Below are 17676 nucleotides of genomic sequence, written 5' to 3'. Positions count from 1 at the left end.
TGCATGTTGTGATAATGATGTCTTATAACTGAGAAACTCTTCTTTGTGTGAATTTAATGAAGTGCATGCACCAGTCCAGTAATGTTGTTTAGATTTGATCAAATATATATCAAGTTGTTTCGAACAACACTAAACAATGACTCTGACAGATGTAGAAATACTAGTCTTCTTGTTGAATCGTTTTGTTTTAAAATAAATCACTTGTTTCCTTTTAATTTTTAAGATAAAGTGATAATGGTGAACATGTATCATACTTTTTGCTCTAAAATGGGTCATAAGCTTATGTATAAAATCATGGTCATGATAGTAATTTTCATAAAAATAAAAATGTATATACTGAGGATTTATATAAACAATATTAATAAATTCTTATTTGTATAATGTTTTAGATTTATTGAGATAAAAGGAAATTGTAATATATATTATATAATTTAATATAATAATTTTTTAGAAGGTTTTAAAAAATTGGAGATATATATTTTAAGTATTATATTATATTAATAATAAAAGGTTAACGTTATTTGACAGAAGAATAACATGATTTAAAATAAAGGAGCAAATTGAATACTAAATTAAATATTATAAATGAATAAAAATTTAAATTTTTTAATTTGTTGTAAAATTAAACCTTTTTTACATCAATAAATATAATTACTAATTATAATTTGTTATTTTATTTCTCTGTTATTAAAGATTAAGATGAAATTTTTTTATTTTAGAAGTGCTACTTTTGAAAACTAGAATAAGGATAAAAAAATGTAAAAATAAATTAGAAAAATCATATTTTAGTGAATAAACTAAAACTGTGTTTTATTTAAAAAGTTAAGCCTTTCTAAATATTTATATTAATATTTATTGAACCGACAATAACATAATTGATTTAAAAACTAAGATTATTAGTTGTGAATGCTACTACTCGGTGACCGTAGTTTAAGTATATTATATAAGCCAGTGTTAAGTTATTTTTGTAATTTTGAAAATATGATAGTATTTTTGTAATTTTTTATGTTATATTTGTGGATATTTGAAGAAACTGTAACTAGTCTTTGATTACTGTTTTATATAAAATCTTAGCTTACATTCCCATAACAGAGATAATTTCAACATTTTTTATTTGTCCCATTGTTTCAATTTCTCTTGTTGCCTCTTGTTTTCTCTTTCGTTTTGTAAGTTCGAATTCGTTTTTTTTGTCATTCTACTCTATTAGTATGAATTATTATTAGAGTTGAGAATACCTGTTTTTTAACCCTCATATCTCAACATCATTCTACTTGTCGACAATCATACCATCACCACTAGTTTTGTTCACTACAAAAAACATTGACAATCATACCATCACTACTAGTTTTGTTTACTACAAAAAATATTGATATTGTCGACGGTTAAAATTCGTCAATAATATATAAAATTTGTCAATAATAATTTACTGATGGTCAAAAATTTATTGATAAAATTTTCACGATAAATTTTACCAACAAAATTTATGTTTCATCGTTAATTATTGAAATCTTTTTTTGTCGGTAAAATTCGTCGGTATTTACCGACGAAAAAATTCACTGGTAAACATCGCGATCTGGTTCCTCTTCTTTTCTTTTCCTCCTCTTCCTTTATTTTTTTCATTTTGACGAAATTTTCCACCGACAAAACATCACGTGAACAACCAATTTATTTCCAAAAGATTTAATAACAATTTATTTCCAAGATTCTTAAATCTAAGAAAGAAAGAGGCAAGGAAGAAAGATGTCGTTGGCGCCGATGTTCCTAATTGTACTATGCATCAACACCATAAGGGCTTGCCGAAAAAGCTAAAATGAGAACCTTGTTAGTTGTAGTTGTGGTGGTGGTAGGTTGTAGTGATGGTGGGTTATAGTGGTGACAACTTGCAGTGATGACGAGGAGTAATAATGACGAGACTCTAGGATGATGGATTATAGTGGTGGTAGGTTGTAGTGGTGACAGGGAGCAGTGGTGACCAAACTCTGGGTTGCAACAATGATGAATTGTAGTGGTTGCGATGAGACTCTAAGAAAATGAAAAATGCGCGTATATGAGAAGATGAATGCATGTATATAATTAAAATATAATTAAAGTCAAAATATATAAATTTAAAGTCAAAAAATATAATTAAAGTATTGTTTATAAAAAACATATTACACAAATTTAAAATTAAAATTAAAATACTTAAAACATATATTTCAATAATAAAAAATAAAATTTATAGAAATATTCTACCAACATGTATAATTTGAATTCGGAGCCGTTTGGGAACATAAAACAAACTTTTTTTATTTAAAATATATTTTTTTAATTTTTTATGCAAAGTTCTCATCTCATATTTTATTAGAAATATCATCTCCATTTTTAATAAAAAAAAGTTAAATTCTAACTTAGTTAATAATTATTGAAACACATGAAAACACTATAAAGGAGGAGAGGGGTCGAATAATGTTTTAAAGTTTTTTCACAAAAACAATGTCTAAAGACTTTTGCAAGAGTTAGACATTTTGCAATAGTTATTAGATGTTTATGTGGCTAAAAGGGCATTTTGGAAAACATTTATAAAGCAAAACAATAACACATAATTTTTATACTGGTTTGCTATAACATAAGCTACGTCTAGTTCTCCCTTAATATCTCTTAAAGGGTTCCACTAATCTTTAACAAAGATTACAATGAGTATCAATCACTCTTGGCTTACAACAAGTATTATCAACTACTCCTTCTTTCAACGAGTATTATCAATTACTCTTGGTATTGACGAGTATCAACCACTTCTGGTATTAATGAGTATCAACCATTCCTTGTATACAATGATTATTATCAACCACTCTTGGTTTCAACACTAGTCAACCTGACTAGATCATTTAGTTCACCTAAACTAAACAAACAAGTATTTTAATTCTCTTCTGAATTTACAAACACAATCAAGGTGTTTTTGAGTACAAGTACAAATTCAAATAACTCTCAAAGAGATGATAGATTAAATAAAATGAAATACGAAGACTTGAAAATACTTTCTCTTTCAAATGAAAGTGTTAGACGATGTAGAGAAACAACGTAACAACAAGCTTGTTTATATGCATGTATTCTCTATGTCTTCTTTTCATGCAATCATCTATATATAGCCTTCTTTGAAAGAGATTTGTTAGATAGAGAGTTTACTTCCATGTAGACTTCATAGCCTTTTAGGTATGTAGTCAGACTCTAGCCAAAATCAAGTCTTTTACTAAAGTAGCTTGTACGGTTTTGCATAGCTTGAAGCTTTAAGGAAACATTCCTGGAATATCTTTCTATCTCTTAACGTCTTTATCTTTCTTGTGTAGGAATTTGAGTTAAAGTCTTGTACTTTCATGATTTGCACAGATAAAGAGGACAAAATATACAAGCAACGAAACACTTTTTCCTACATGTAATAAATATTTTAAACGTTGATATTGTGTGTTTAAAACATATTGGCACATGTCAGCTCATTTGATAGAAGCATTGTTTAGGAAGCAAAGCGTCTGATATATGATCTTCAGATGGTATAAAATGTTAAACACTTACTTTATAAAATTGTTTGTAAGTTTTATTACGTCGTTTAATGACCTTTTCTTAGACGTTTCTTTTCTTTAAACGCTTATCTTTTTCAAATCAAACGCTTTTCTTTTTCAAATCTTTAAGGAGTTCTTGAATCTTGATATCAATAAACAAAGATAAATGAATCAACCAAGTAAAGACAAATGAAAGAAAGATCAAAGCACACTAAGATTTCTATTGGTTTAACTTTTGACAAGCCTACATTCAATCTTCTCCCAACAACCTGAGTTAAGAGGCAATCCACTAAATCAAATTTAAGTTCGAGAATACAATGAAACCCTCAAATTCTATCCTCACAACTCTCAAATCTGAATACAAAACAAACAAGAGAGAAATAACTCACTCTCCACCAATACAAGAGATGAAACACTGAATCTCTAACATGGCTAACCCAACACAAGTGTCATAATACTCAAATGAATGATAAACTTATTAGAACACACTCCAATAGTACAAATGTATCAGTCCAAATGAAATCCAATTGATCTTGAACGAATTCTTGATTTCTTGATCACCAAAGAAGCTTGAAATCCTCCAAGAACACTTCTTGAGAAAACCTATACTCAAAACTCAAAGAGAATGTTAGTATATGCCAATTAAAACGTTAAAGAATCAGGTCTCAAGTTTGGTTCATATAGAAAAACCAAATTTTGTCGCAGTTTAATCGATTATGTTAATAACGTAATCTATTAAGTTTTTCCTTTTGTTTTAATCGATTAATGTACTTATATAATCGATTATTTAGACATTATATTCTTATAACTGCCTCTTTCAACTAACCTAACAGATTAAGTTATTTGTATAATGGATTAGACCTTTCTTTCTGTTTTAATTGATTATAGAACTTGTATAATCGATTCTTTTTTCACTTAGCCTTGTTAGTCATCCATTTTCCTTTCTTAACAGATTATATTATCTGTATAACAAATGAAGTTTTCTCTCTGTTTTAATTGATTATGTATCTTATATAATCGATTATAATAGAGTGCTTTGCCCCTCTTTTGCCTTCTAAGTGTTATGGCTTAGTCTAACAGATCATATCACTTATGTAATCAATTGTTATTACAATAAACCTAGACTTTCAATCTGTTTAAGCCTATTTAAATAATCAAGAAATGATAAATACTTCTAGCGCTAACATGTTAATGATTTAAACACTTGTTATGCAATTTTGTTGTGCAAGAAAGATTAAATCCATTTCAAATCATTTAAAACCATTCATCATCAAAAACCAATATATGTAGAGACTAGGCTCCCCCTATCAACAACAAGTATTCACCTGCTCCATCATGAACTAGTCAGAAGTGGACGTTAAAAACAAAGAAGACATTCATGGAATTTTCTCTCCATCAAAAGTCGTGCAAAAGTGATCGTACAACCTACTTTGGATAAAGTATTGCAAAAAGCATGTCTAGTCTTACACGTTAACTTCAACCTATGCTTGCTACCTACAAAAAGGCTATGAGTATTTGAAGTTTAAAGATGAGCATTGTCTAATAGATGTTTTCTCATGAAGTCTATAAATAGAAGAATCTTTTGAAAGAAGAAGAAAAAAAGGATAAGCACACGAACAATGTGAAAAGAAAAGAAAAAGCTCATACTCGTGCAAGAACAAAAACGCTAAGAATACACTTACAAGCTTCATAAAGTGATAAAATTACATTTGTAAGAAGAGGGAAAATCCTACAAGGTCTATTAGATTGAGTTGTATTGTAAACACATCCTCTTTGTGAGAGTTATCGTCTAATACTTGTAAACAATCTGATTGATTGTACATTCTGAAGAAAATTCACACACTTAGTGATTAGCTCAATTGAGTTAAACGCCTACTGGACATTTGTCTTGTGGAAATTAGGAGTGGATAAACTCAACTAGTCAGCATAAGAGGTGTTACCAAGATTAACTAGGTGTAACCAGGAGTGTTGCTAATAATCAGTTCTAGTCAGTGTAACAGGTGTTACTAGGATTAACTATTTGTAACCAGGAGTGATACTAATACTCAGTTCTAGTCAGTGTAACAAGTGTTACCAAGATTAACTATGTGAAACCAGGAGTGATGCTAATCTCAATTCTAGTCAGTGTAACAGGATTTACTAGGAGTGACTAGGTGTAACCAGGAGTGATGTTAATACTCAGTTGTAATCTTGTTGAGATTATAGTGGAACCCTCTAAGAGGTCTTAAAGGACAACTAGACGTAACTCAGTCGAGTGAACCAATATAAAACAATTGTGTGTTTATTGCTTCAACTTTACAAAACATATTATTTACAAACACTGTAGTTGCTTGAAAAGTTAACCATTGATAAACGTTCTTGTCATCAGATGCCATTTTCTTTAGGAGTTGTCTTTCTTAAAACAATATAGTAGCTTTGCTAAAACGCTTGAAAAAAATACTTTATCTTTGAACGTGTAGTTTAAACAATGGTTTAAAAATCAAGCGTCTAATAACATGTGTAGACCGTCTATTCATTACCAAGGTTGTTAAATGTCTTTTAGCAAAAACGTTTTCCACAACACTATTCAGCCCTCCTTATAGTGTTTTCTAGTTATTTAACTAAAAGACCATACAAGTTGCATTTGAATGAAAGCACTGATAAAACACAGTCATGCTGTAATGTAAACCTATGTCTGACCTGCTACCTAAAAAGACTATGAAGTTTATCTAGAAGTCAACTCTGTGTCCAACGATCATTTCTCAAGGATGCTATATAAAGAAGATCCACTAAAGAGAAGAAGTTGTTGAAGTTGAGGAAGGTGAAAATGAAAGAGAGAAGTGAGAGAGAGAAAGAGAATATGTTCAAGAAAGATGATTAAACATTGTCTTTACTCTACCTCAAGTATATATTGTTTGATGCTCTTCAACTTTAGAGGAAGTATCTCATATGCTTACAGATTGTACCACATTGTATTTATCCTTTCCTTGAGAGTTATTCGAATATGTATTTGGAAACAAACGCAGAACGTGTTAGTATTAAAGTATTGTATTGAGTGAAAAGTTCTAGTCAAGATTGACTAGTGAACCAGGAGTAATTGACAATACTCATTTGTGAACCAGGAATGGTTATAATCACAAACAACTAGGAGTGGATAAACTTAGACTAGTCAGATTTACAAGGGGAACCATGAGTGATTTAGAATAATCAACTAGTTAGGTTGACTAGGGGAACTAGGAGTGATTTAGAATACTCAATTAGTCAGGTTGACTAAGAAAACATAAGTGGTTTGATAATACTTGCAATTAGGAGTGAGTTGTACTCAATTGTAATCTTGGATAAGATTAGTGGAACTCCTTAAGAGTTCTTGAGGGATACTAGATGCAACTCATATTGAGTGAACCAATATAAAAATATTTGTGTCTTCCTTCTTTATTTGACAAACTTTCTTAAAACGCTTTATTGAAAACACTAGACAAAGGATTTGAATAGTGTTATATATATATATATATATATATATATATATATATATATATATATATATATATATGTGTGTGTGTGTGTGTGTGTGTGTGTTAGAATTATCAGTTCTTAAATATTGGATGTGTAATGTTTTTTTCAGTAGTTATATACTATTAAAATTGAATATTACATTTAAAATTAATACACAAACAACACAAGATTCAATAAATAAAATAGGTACATGAGAAGTCACATAGACAACAAAAAGAAAAAAATAAAAATCGAAATTCATTATAAAAGAATAATAATAATAAATAATTATTTTTTTCTAAATAAATTTATAATTTATTGAAAAAAATTTCAACTCATTAAATATCATTTTAATATCAATAAAAAATAACATGGATAGTAATTTAATTAAATTTTATTCTCAATATTAAATCACACAATTAATTTAACGTAGATTAGTACTCATTTTTTGACCTTTCTTTTCTTAAACATAATTGTTTGTAATTAACTTAATAAAGATATATTAGTATTAAAAAAATTGTTAAAATATATATTTTTTAAATATTATTTTATAATTAATTTAATAGAAGAATATTAGTATTACAAAAAAAATTGAGACTTTTCTTTTATTCCTAGAGTGAAGGCTACCCTACCGCGGATTCTGATCTGAACATTTATGATTATTAACACACTTTGATTAATAAGTTTATAATTTAACAAAATTAACTTAACAATTATTAGTTAACTTGTTTTTAGTTTTCAGTTTTTTTAAACATATATTACGGAAATAAATAATTTTTAATTACGTACAGAAAACATATTCAAAATGGTCCTGCTACAAATCAATGGAAATAAAATATTGATAGAAGTGGGAAATTTTCACTCTCAAATTAAAGAATAAAAAATATATTTTTTACTAGAAAAGTAAGTTTAAATAAAATATTGTATTTAGTTAGATATGGGTTGGACCGGTAAGAAAGCCCATATTGTTACCAATTGGGTTACCCAGAAAAATTGTGACGAGACCGGGTCTGTATCCAACCAGAACTAGGGTTTCATATATAATAACACAGTTTGTTCAGGGTTTTATCAGACAGGGGGCGTACCCAGAGAAGAAGCCAGGGAAGAAGAGGGGAGGGAGAGTGTTGAACGCTACATCAAGATGGGTATGTGTCTTCTTGATCATTGTTTCTTCGATTTGTCATAGTCAATTTCTGATAACCACTACGTGTTGCGTGCATGTGTCTGTACAATTTTCTCTCTGATGGGCTCTGTTATTGATTTTCAACAGGTATTTCAAGGGATTCCATGCACAAGAGGCGTGCAACTGGAGGCAAGAAGAAGGCGTGGAGAAAGAAGAGAAAGTAATGCTTAAAAATAACAATACTTATTTATTTGTTTATTTATTTATTTATTTAGGAGTGGTGATGGTTGAACGATTTTGAATTTGGAAGTGTATCTGCTGGATCTGGTTGTAGTCATATTTAACTGGGCGTATGGGGTATTCATATGGTCACTGCCTTAGTAATTTAGGTTAGAGACATGACAAACTAATACCTTGTATGGTTAATATTTGAATGTGTTTCGTTTATAAATTTAGAGATGACACTTTGATTCTTGTGTCTCCTGCTTACAAATAGAGAAGTAGCATAGAAGACTATCAATGTTTTGAAATATAGAATTTCTATTTTACTCTACATTCTATCAGTCCACTCTCGTGAGGTGTGATCATGTGAAATTATCATTTGCAATGTCATCTACATTTTGGCTTCTTGGATAGGACTACATTCATATCTGGAATTTTATTTTTCATTGGATATGACTACATTCATATAGCATGTTTACACCATTCATGTCTGAACTTTTTGTTATACAAATGTTTTTTCATTATTTAAAAATGTATTGTCTAAACAAAGGGCGAGGGTCTAAAACCAGTTTGAGATTTTTATATCATCCTTAGGCAACAAACTTTTTGCAAGCATAGGCCAAAATGGCTAATAATAACATATTAGCTACCCAATCTCACTGCATGCTGAGTTTTTATCATCTCTGCTTAGTCAACTTTTCTCTGCAGTTTCTATGTTTACAACTTTGTTCAGATCTTAGTTTTAGTAGATATTATTTAACAAATTGGATTATTTATAGTGAATTCTTGCCAGCTTGGTTGTGCTTGTTGACGTAGTTGTATTCTATCCCAATTATATGTATTTATGCAAAGACATATATATTTTTATTGGATTCATATAGGTATGAGCTTGGACGCCAATCAGCAAACACCAAGTTGTCAAGCAACAAAACAATCCGGAGGATTCGCGTTAGAGGTGGTAATGTAAAATGGAGGGCACTGAGGTTGGATACTGGGAATTACTCATGGGGTAGTGAAGCAGTAACCCGCAAGACTCGTATTCTAGATGTTGTCTACAATGCCTCAAACAATGAGCTTGTGAGAACCCAGACCTTGGTCAAGAGTGCTATTGTTCAGGTTGATGCTGCTCCTTTCAAGCAGTGGTACCTTCAACACTATGGTGTTGACATTGGCAGAAAAAAGAAAGCAGCAACCAAGAAGGACTCTACCGAGGTGATACATTGTGAATTGTCTTTCATTTATATTTTCCCCCGTATAATCTGTATTATTTATTTCTTGAATAATATCCCCCTTCCTGTCGAGTGTTGAGTAATATTGGTAGGAGATATGTTGAAACTGAATGCACGGTGCATCGAAATTTTTGGTTAATATTGTCTTTTATTGAATGTGTTGCACAAAAATCTGCAAATTCCTAATTGGAATTATGTTACTTTTTATGGGAAAATATATGTTTGCTGACAATTTTTGTATTATTCTTTCGATGATTAAACATTTTTTGATGATGTATGAACAGCTTTGATCTTTTGGATTGAATATTATGCATCCACTGTGTATCATGACCCTTTTATGTCAAACTTTCAGGAGGGTGATGCTGCTGCTGAAGAAGCAAAGAAAAGTAACCATGTGCAGAGAAAAATTGAGAAGCGCCAGAAAGATCGCAAACTTGATGCCCACATTGAAGAGCAATTTGGCGGTGGCAGATTGTTGGCATGTATTTCTTCTCGCCCTGGACAATGTGGCAGGGCCGACGGGTATGCTCAAACTTTTATTTGTGCTAACATTGTATTGTTTGTTGAATTTGAACAAAGTTTTCTTATTTTTCCAAATTTGTGTAGGTACATTCTGGAAGGTAAGGAGCTGGAGTTTTACATGAAGAAACTCCAGAAAAAGAAGGGAAAGGGTGCGGCTTAATTTTAGCGTTTTCCAAGGTTCTATTTGGCTTTAGTTCTTGGAAATTGGTACAATTGGAGATGATGTATGTTTTTACGACTGTTGGTGGAGGTCATCTTTAGTTTGAACGTTTTGTTAGTTTTATGCCAATTTCAACCAAAATTTTGTTTTAATTGTTACTCATAATTTTAATCTTGAAGACGGGGATGCATGCATGAGGATTTTAGTTATGATGTCCACAATTTGTTCTTATTTTTTTTAAAAAACTGAAATTATGCTTTAGAGCATCATTTTCTGTCAAGTTATGATCCCAACCAAACCCAAATATATGTATATGAAGTTATTTAAAAATTTACGTATATACGCAACTTAAAACAGAAATTACACCATATAAATAATTTAAATTCTTGTGCACCAAAGAAAAAATGTTAATCATCTTAGCAAGAAAAAATGTCAGCCATCTTAGCAAGAAAAGATTTTATTACTTTTTATGAACAGTTAAATCAATGAATTTGTGAGCCCCTTTCGGTGCGTTTGAAAGTGCTGTCTTAATACAGGCATTAATACAGTGTTCTGTTGAATGAATATTTTAAGTATTCACTTCACGAAACGTCATCCTTTTTACTAATAGCCTTCTAAATTGTTTAAATCATGTAAATGCTTTGAAGAACTTCAATTTTGTTTTTTTTGACATTTAAATTTAATTTTTCTGCGATTATATCTAGTAACATTTTAATTATTCCTCAAGATTAATCGATATTTTATACATAGATATCTTTTTTTTTTCTGCCAAGTATGAGTTTAATTATTTATATCAAATATCAATAATTTATTCATTTTTTTATATTTTTATGATTCTATTTATATATATTGAAATAAAATAAAAATCACGATTTTAAAAATAAAGGAAATAAAAAACAATTGTCTAGTTGATTTTTACGAATAATTTTTAATTGAGTAAAGCTTTTAATTTTATACGTAAAGTCTAACGTTTTCTAAAAGTCTAGTACTTTGGCTTTTTTGATTATGTGGTGATTTATCTTTCAAAAGTTAATTTATAATTTTTAGGAGTGAGATTTAGAATTTATAAATCCTCAATCGATAGAAGTATCAATAGTGTTCAAATTTGAATGTGTTTTTAGAAACATTGAAGTTGATTATATTTAAACAAGTTTATTAATGATACAAACTTTTATACTTTGATTCAGTTGAACTAATTCTTTTTTCTGAAAAATAATTATAGTTATATTTTAATTTATATAAATTTTATTAACTTTTCTTATAATCATTAATTAAAAATTTATATTTAAACATTTTCTAAAATTAGTCGGTAATATAAAAATATCTACATATATAATATATGAAAACTAAAATCTTTGACCATATTTTTATAAATAAAGTTAGGAATAAGTGAATAAGACTGCATTAACTGGTTATATAATTTAAGAGACACCATGGTTTTATAATTGAAAATAAAAATATATCATATTTATACTTTTTATTTGAGAAAAATTTGAATTTTTATATATTAAATGGTCTTTAATATAGTTTTTTTTTTCAAACTTTTCCTTTCTAAACTATTATTTATATTATATTTTAATTTTAATATATTAAAAATGAATTGTGACAAAAAGAAGAAAAAGATTAATAAATCATAGACATTTTAATGTAAATGATTTAAGTTGAATCTGTTAAAAACAAATCATTTATAAAAAAATTGACAAGTTTTAATGATTAATTAAAATAAAATTTAAATTAAAGGTAAAGAGGTAAAGTTTAAGTGATTGATTTGAAAGGGTTTAATGGTAGACTAGAATTCTTGTGTGTGCTTCAACAATACTATATTTTATGTTTCCTTCTTATATTTTGAATATATAATGAAACACACACACACACACAACAATCTCATTATACTTTTTTATGTTGTTTATTCATATCTCTTCATTCCATTATTTTATAGTTATATCCAAGTTGGACCTTCATGGTATTCATATCCTCAGGTCATATGGATATCTTAGTTAAAGATATTTTCTTTCTGTTTTTCTAAATAATTTACTTAAATCCTTATATATTCAAGCACACACAAATTAAAGTAAAAGTACTATTTTGCTTTTCATAATGAGATTTTTTTTTTCAAATACTTTTCCAAACACTTATAATGTCTGAAAACAATTTTACTCAAAATTGAGATATACACGAGAAACAAAAAAACTCATAACAACTAAAGTAAATATTATTAGAGATTATATGCAAGGTATTTATATATAAATTTTAATGAAAATAAAAATCAATACACACATTCTCTTATTATAATTAATATACACGAAAATAAAAATGGATGAAATCATTTTAAGTATAACTCTAAATATTTTAGTAAAAATAACTAGGCTTTTCTAATTAAACATTTATTTAACTATAAAACTATTATATGTTAAATATATATATATATATATATATATATATATATATATATATATATATATATATATATATATATATATATATATATATATATATAAGAATTAAAGAAGAAAACTTTATTACAATAAAGTATACACATATTATTAGTAAACATTTTAAGAGATAAATAATAATACACCGATTATCAATGAAATATATGTAAAAGGATCATATAAAAATTAGGAAAGTGAAAGTGGCATATGATAATAATACCATATTAAGGATACGATATTAAGTTGTGAAAAATCTTAGAAATGTTCATTTTGTCAACATTGTAGCTATTAGACAATACTTCATACTGACTTTGCCTTTGTGCTCTGCCCTTGTTTTCGAATTGAGCAATTTAGGAATAAAATTTAATTGTACAGAAAACTCAGGAACAAAAAGAGTGCCATGAAGAAAGATTTCCCAATATTATAGTATCTGAAAAGTTAATAGTAATAAAATTTTGATTAGGTAAACTAATAGAAACGGGAAGAAAAGGGATAAGTTTTACAGCTAGAAAATCCATTAATTTTTTATTTATCAAGTCATAAATATAAATATATATTACAAATGTCTTTCAAATAATATTTATATAATTATAAGTATAATATATCTTCAAATAATAATATAATGATAATATCTCAATATCCCTTCAAATTGGAGTATAAAGATTTTGAATACTTGTACAAAAGATATTTAAATTGTGTTTTTCTAAAAGCTTATATTAATGTATGTTAGTTGTACCTTGGTAGGAACATACGATACGATGGTGCAACGGTTACTTCATTACAAACAAAATGACTATCAATTTCAATATGTTTTGTTCTTTCATGAAAAATTAGATTTTGAGCAATATGTAATGCTGATTTACTATAACAATGCGATCACATCCTTTTAGAATCATTAACTTCCAAATCACCAAGTAACTGTTTTAGCCATTTTAACTTACATGTAGTCCTACCACAGAGCGATATTCAGCCTCTACAAAAGAGTGAGAAATGGTTGATTGCTTCTCAGTTTTACAAGATACTAGAGAAGAACCAAGAAGAACCAACCACCCATTCAAAGAAAATCTTGCAAGTGGAGAATCCGTGCAATCCAAATCAAATCATCCTTGTAGTTCTAGTTTACTATCAGACTATAGTAAATACTTTATCCTAGATGTTTCTTCAAATATCTCCCAATATCTCCCAATGCTCTTTACAAGGTTTTTGCATAAATTGAGATAAAATGTGTAAAACCTAGAAAATGGTATTTTAGAAGTGGTAGTAGTTTAAAATTAGTAAGACTCAATTATTTGAATATTAAAAATATAAATAGTTTCGTTATAAACAAGTTTCATTATTTTAAAACACAAATCTCTTTAGAAATCACTTTTCTATAGTTCTCTAACTTCTCTCTAGGAGTTATTCTCCCGTGTTCACCTGTTTGAAGATCAGACACCGCCTGAGTGATCATAACGGTGAGATCTTTAAGTCTAACCAATCAATTTCTTAAATAGAGAGCACATAGGACTTCTTTGTGTGTGTGGAAGGATGAAACCCATTGACAATGACTTTATAGAGCATAGAGACAACTACAAGTGAATGACCTACTGTAGCCCGACATCAATACTTGTATTCGAATTTGTCAAGTCTAGTATATGGATATATATACTTAGATTCTTGTTGGATTTTAAAGTGAAATGTGTTGTATGCTGAATTATAATTGCATGATTTTATTCTTTTACAATATTGGCTTACCGTTGTTGTTTTTGTCTATTTTGTGTGTTTGTTTTCTCTTTTGTAATAATCACCTTAAAGGTGTGAGCTTAGGGGAATGTCAAGGGTCAGTAGGTGCTAGGAAACGGTGGAGCTAAGGCGTAGAATAGGAAATTTGGTTTGAATAATCTCTTGTTTATGTAACTACCTTATTATGTTTTCGGTTAAGGGTAAGAAATTTTTTTCGATGTTACAAAATGTGAACAGAGTAAGCAATATTAATTCTAGTCACAAAAAATAGATCAATCATCCAATTAATTTTCGATAGGTTTCTGGATCTTCAAGAAGTGTACCAGAAGTCAATGCTAACTTATGGTTTTATTCCACCGAAATGTTGTTCCACTGAAAAATCCACAAACTCTACACCTAATAAACTTGTGTCTTCAATGATTTCTAATGCATATTTTCGCTGACAAAGATAATTCCAAGATTATGGGCTACCTCTATATTATTTTTGCCTGTAATGATTAGGTCATCCACATAGGCTAGTACATAAAGATGTATTTCTCCCTTGTCCAATATAAATATGAATGGGAATGTACAAAGCCATAGTGTTTCAATGCATAGAAAACTTAACAAACCAACAATAAGGGACGTGTTTTAAGTTATACAACGACTTTTTCCACTTCTAAACCAAATTTGAGTCAATGTTTTTAAAACCTAGAGGAACTTTCATTTACACCTCTTCAACCAAATCACCATGAAGAAACGTTTTATGTACATCATTTTGATGAACTTCTCACTTCTTATTGCCATTGCCAAAAAGGTACATATGGTCACCATTTTTATACCGAGGCAAAATTTTCATCATAGTCTATTCCTTCTCATTGATGATGTACGAATATAACAAGTCTTACTTTTAACCATTGTATGTTGTTATGAGTGATGTTTGATTTTTCATATCCATTTACTTCTAAGAGCTTTTTTCTCGAGCAGTAGTTTTTTTAGAACTTGTGTCTCGTTGGCCATTGCGACACACCTACCATCCAATGCCTGCTCCACATATATCTCATCACCCTCTACTCACACCCATCGAATGATTATAGCCAAGACTCACAAATCCCAAGAACATACAACCAAACACAAACAAAAGGGTAAGCTAGTGTAAATAAAACATATCATACAAGACTAAAATTTCTACATAGATCATCAAACCAAACCAAGTATACAAACATTCTAATAACATATGACACGAATAGGCTTGACTCATCCGTATATAGTATGAATGTCAAACTATGATAGTTTATGCACTTGTAGTGGTAATAATGCTCGCCCACCCCAAGCTACCACACAAGGTTAGTCCTTTAATAATATCTTTGGGCGAGGTAAAGCCCTTAAACACTGTCTTTGGCCAAGGTAAAGCCCATAGACGAGAACCTCCTACTACTCTCACCATATGCCTCACCCCTCTCTACTTGAGAATGAATTATCATTAGAGTGTCAGGATAAACTCTAGTTCTTAGCTCCATACATTCATATACACAATACTTGGTAAACATCAATAAGAAGTTCCTCCTTGAAACTTTTTTCCACAACATTCCATTCACAAAGATAACATCATATAAACATCACATGCATAAAGTAATTCAAGTATAACAATCCTTTATAATAGTCTGGAAAATAATAATCACACAATAACATAATTTTCTTCATAGTAGTCTGATACGCACACTAGGCAAGGAAAACAGCTTGGAAACCCTCACAACAACTCTAGAAGGGTCCAAAACCCCTAAAATGACCTAAAGAATGTCCACAACTTACATCCAGAACCTTGAATTCGAGATCCCAAACCACATAGTCATTGCTAGACAACTCGTACCACCAGACTACTTCTTCCCAAACGATTTCTTCCTAAACAACTTCTTCCCAAACGACTCCTTCCCAAACGACTCCTTCCCAAATGACTCCTTTCCATACGACTCCTTCCTAGATGACTCCTTACCAGACAACTCTTTACCAAACAATCTCTTACCATACGACTCCTTACCAGACGACTCCTTGCCAGACGATTTCTTACCAGACGACCCTTTACCATAAAACGCCTTACCAGACAATCTCTTACCAGACGATCTACCAAATTTTTGGTACAACAAGAGACCAATTGAGCCCTAAATGGCCCCAAGACAGTTCCCAAAATTGTAGACTTTCCCTAAAACCATTATTCTTAGTATTTCACCTGTCAAAACCCTCATTTTATACCAAAAACTCGTTCTTCTTCTAATATATTTCAAACCCAAGTTCTTTAAAAACACATCATCTCAAACTCACTAAATTTACATCTACAAATTCATCAATTAAAAAATTTAGCAACAACAAATCAGACACACCAACATGCATCATTTTTCAATTCATTATATCACCCTTCTGAAGTACCCAACATACAAATTTCACGATTTAATTAAAGTTCACAAATTAATCATCACATCATCATACAAACATCATATATTACATGCATACTAAATCCAAACCAAATAAACTATATTCCTTTACCTACTTGAAGCTTTGAAGATTCTAAGAACTCTAAAAGTCTTCTTACGGTTCCAAGATCTCTCTATTTTCTCCTAAAATTCATGACAATTTGATCAGAGTATACCCACAATATCACTGATCAACATAGAGTCTTAGAGAAGACTCAGACCCAAACGAGTGAAGGAAACCCTTACATGCAAAGACACCAAAATTTAAGGAAAAATGGTAGAAATCAACTTACTCTATAGTTGAAATCAATCAGTTAGAAATGAAGATCTAGCCTTAAGGAATCCTCAAGCGGTCTTTGATCTTCCGATAGATGAGTAGGGAGTTGGAATTTTTAGAAAGAAGACAAAGAAAATTTTAAAGAGGGACAATTTAGAGAGATAAAGCTTCTTAGATAATGAAACTTCTGATTATAAACTTCTATTTAAACTTGACGCCTTCTCCTGATCTATTATCTCTAGAGAATTATTAGCATTCAATTATATTAAATCTCTAATTGATTTTGATTTTCAACAATAATCAAGTTTCCATTCTTGTTCCAATGACATTAAAAACAATGATCATCACAAGTTAATATCCAATTTCCTAATTACCTTTAATAATATTAACTCCTTGTGCCTGTGTCCAAATTCAAAGAACCTAAGCCATCTTCGTGAACTAAAAAAAATGCGATGTAAAAATAAATATTTACTTAAGTGCTAGCCAAGGTTTGAATCCCTGCCCTAAGTTTTGCATCACAAACCAAACCAATAGGCTA

The 17676-nt window shown here is 29.6% G+C and overlaps 1 protein-coding gene across 1 annotated transcript; it reads left to right on the top strand.

Moving 5' to 3' along the window:
- The first annotated feature begins 8000 nt into the window (after positions 1-8000).
- Positions 8001-10469, top strand: LOC124844990 (small ribosomal subunit protein eS8-like). Its single transcript, XM_047322007.2, has 5 exons — positions 8001-8149; positions 8275-8347; positions 9231-9561; positions 9931-10100; positions 10185-10469. The coding sequence occupies exons 1-5, from the start codon at positions 8146-8148 to the stop codon at positions 10258-10260; spliced, it is 654 nt and encodes a 217-aa protein (XP_047177963.1). The 5' UTR covers positions 8001-8145; the 3' UTR covers positions 10261-10469.
- The last annotated feature ends 7207 nt before the right edge of the window (positions 10470-17676 follow it).

This window comes from Vigna umbellata, chromosome 5 (assembly GCF_029865625.1).
Source record: "Vigna umbellata cultivar VRB3 chromosome 5, Vumbellata_1.0, whole genome shotgun sequence".
NCBI classification, from domain to species: domain Eukaryota; kingdom Viridiplantae; phylum Streptophyta; class Magnoliopsida; order Fabales; family Fabaceae; genus Vigna; species Vigna umbellata.
The sequence above is the reverse complement of the archived record's forward strand: the minus strand, read 5'-3'. Positions and strand labels throughout refer to the sequence as shown.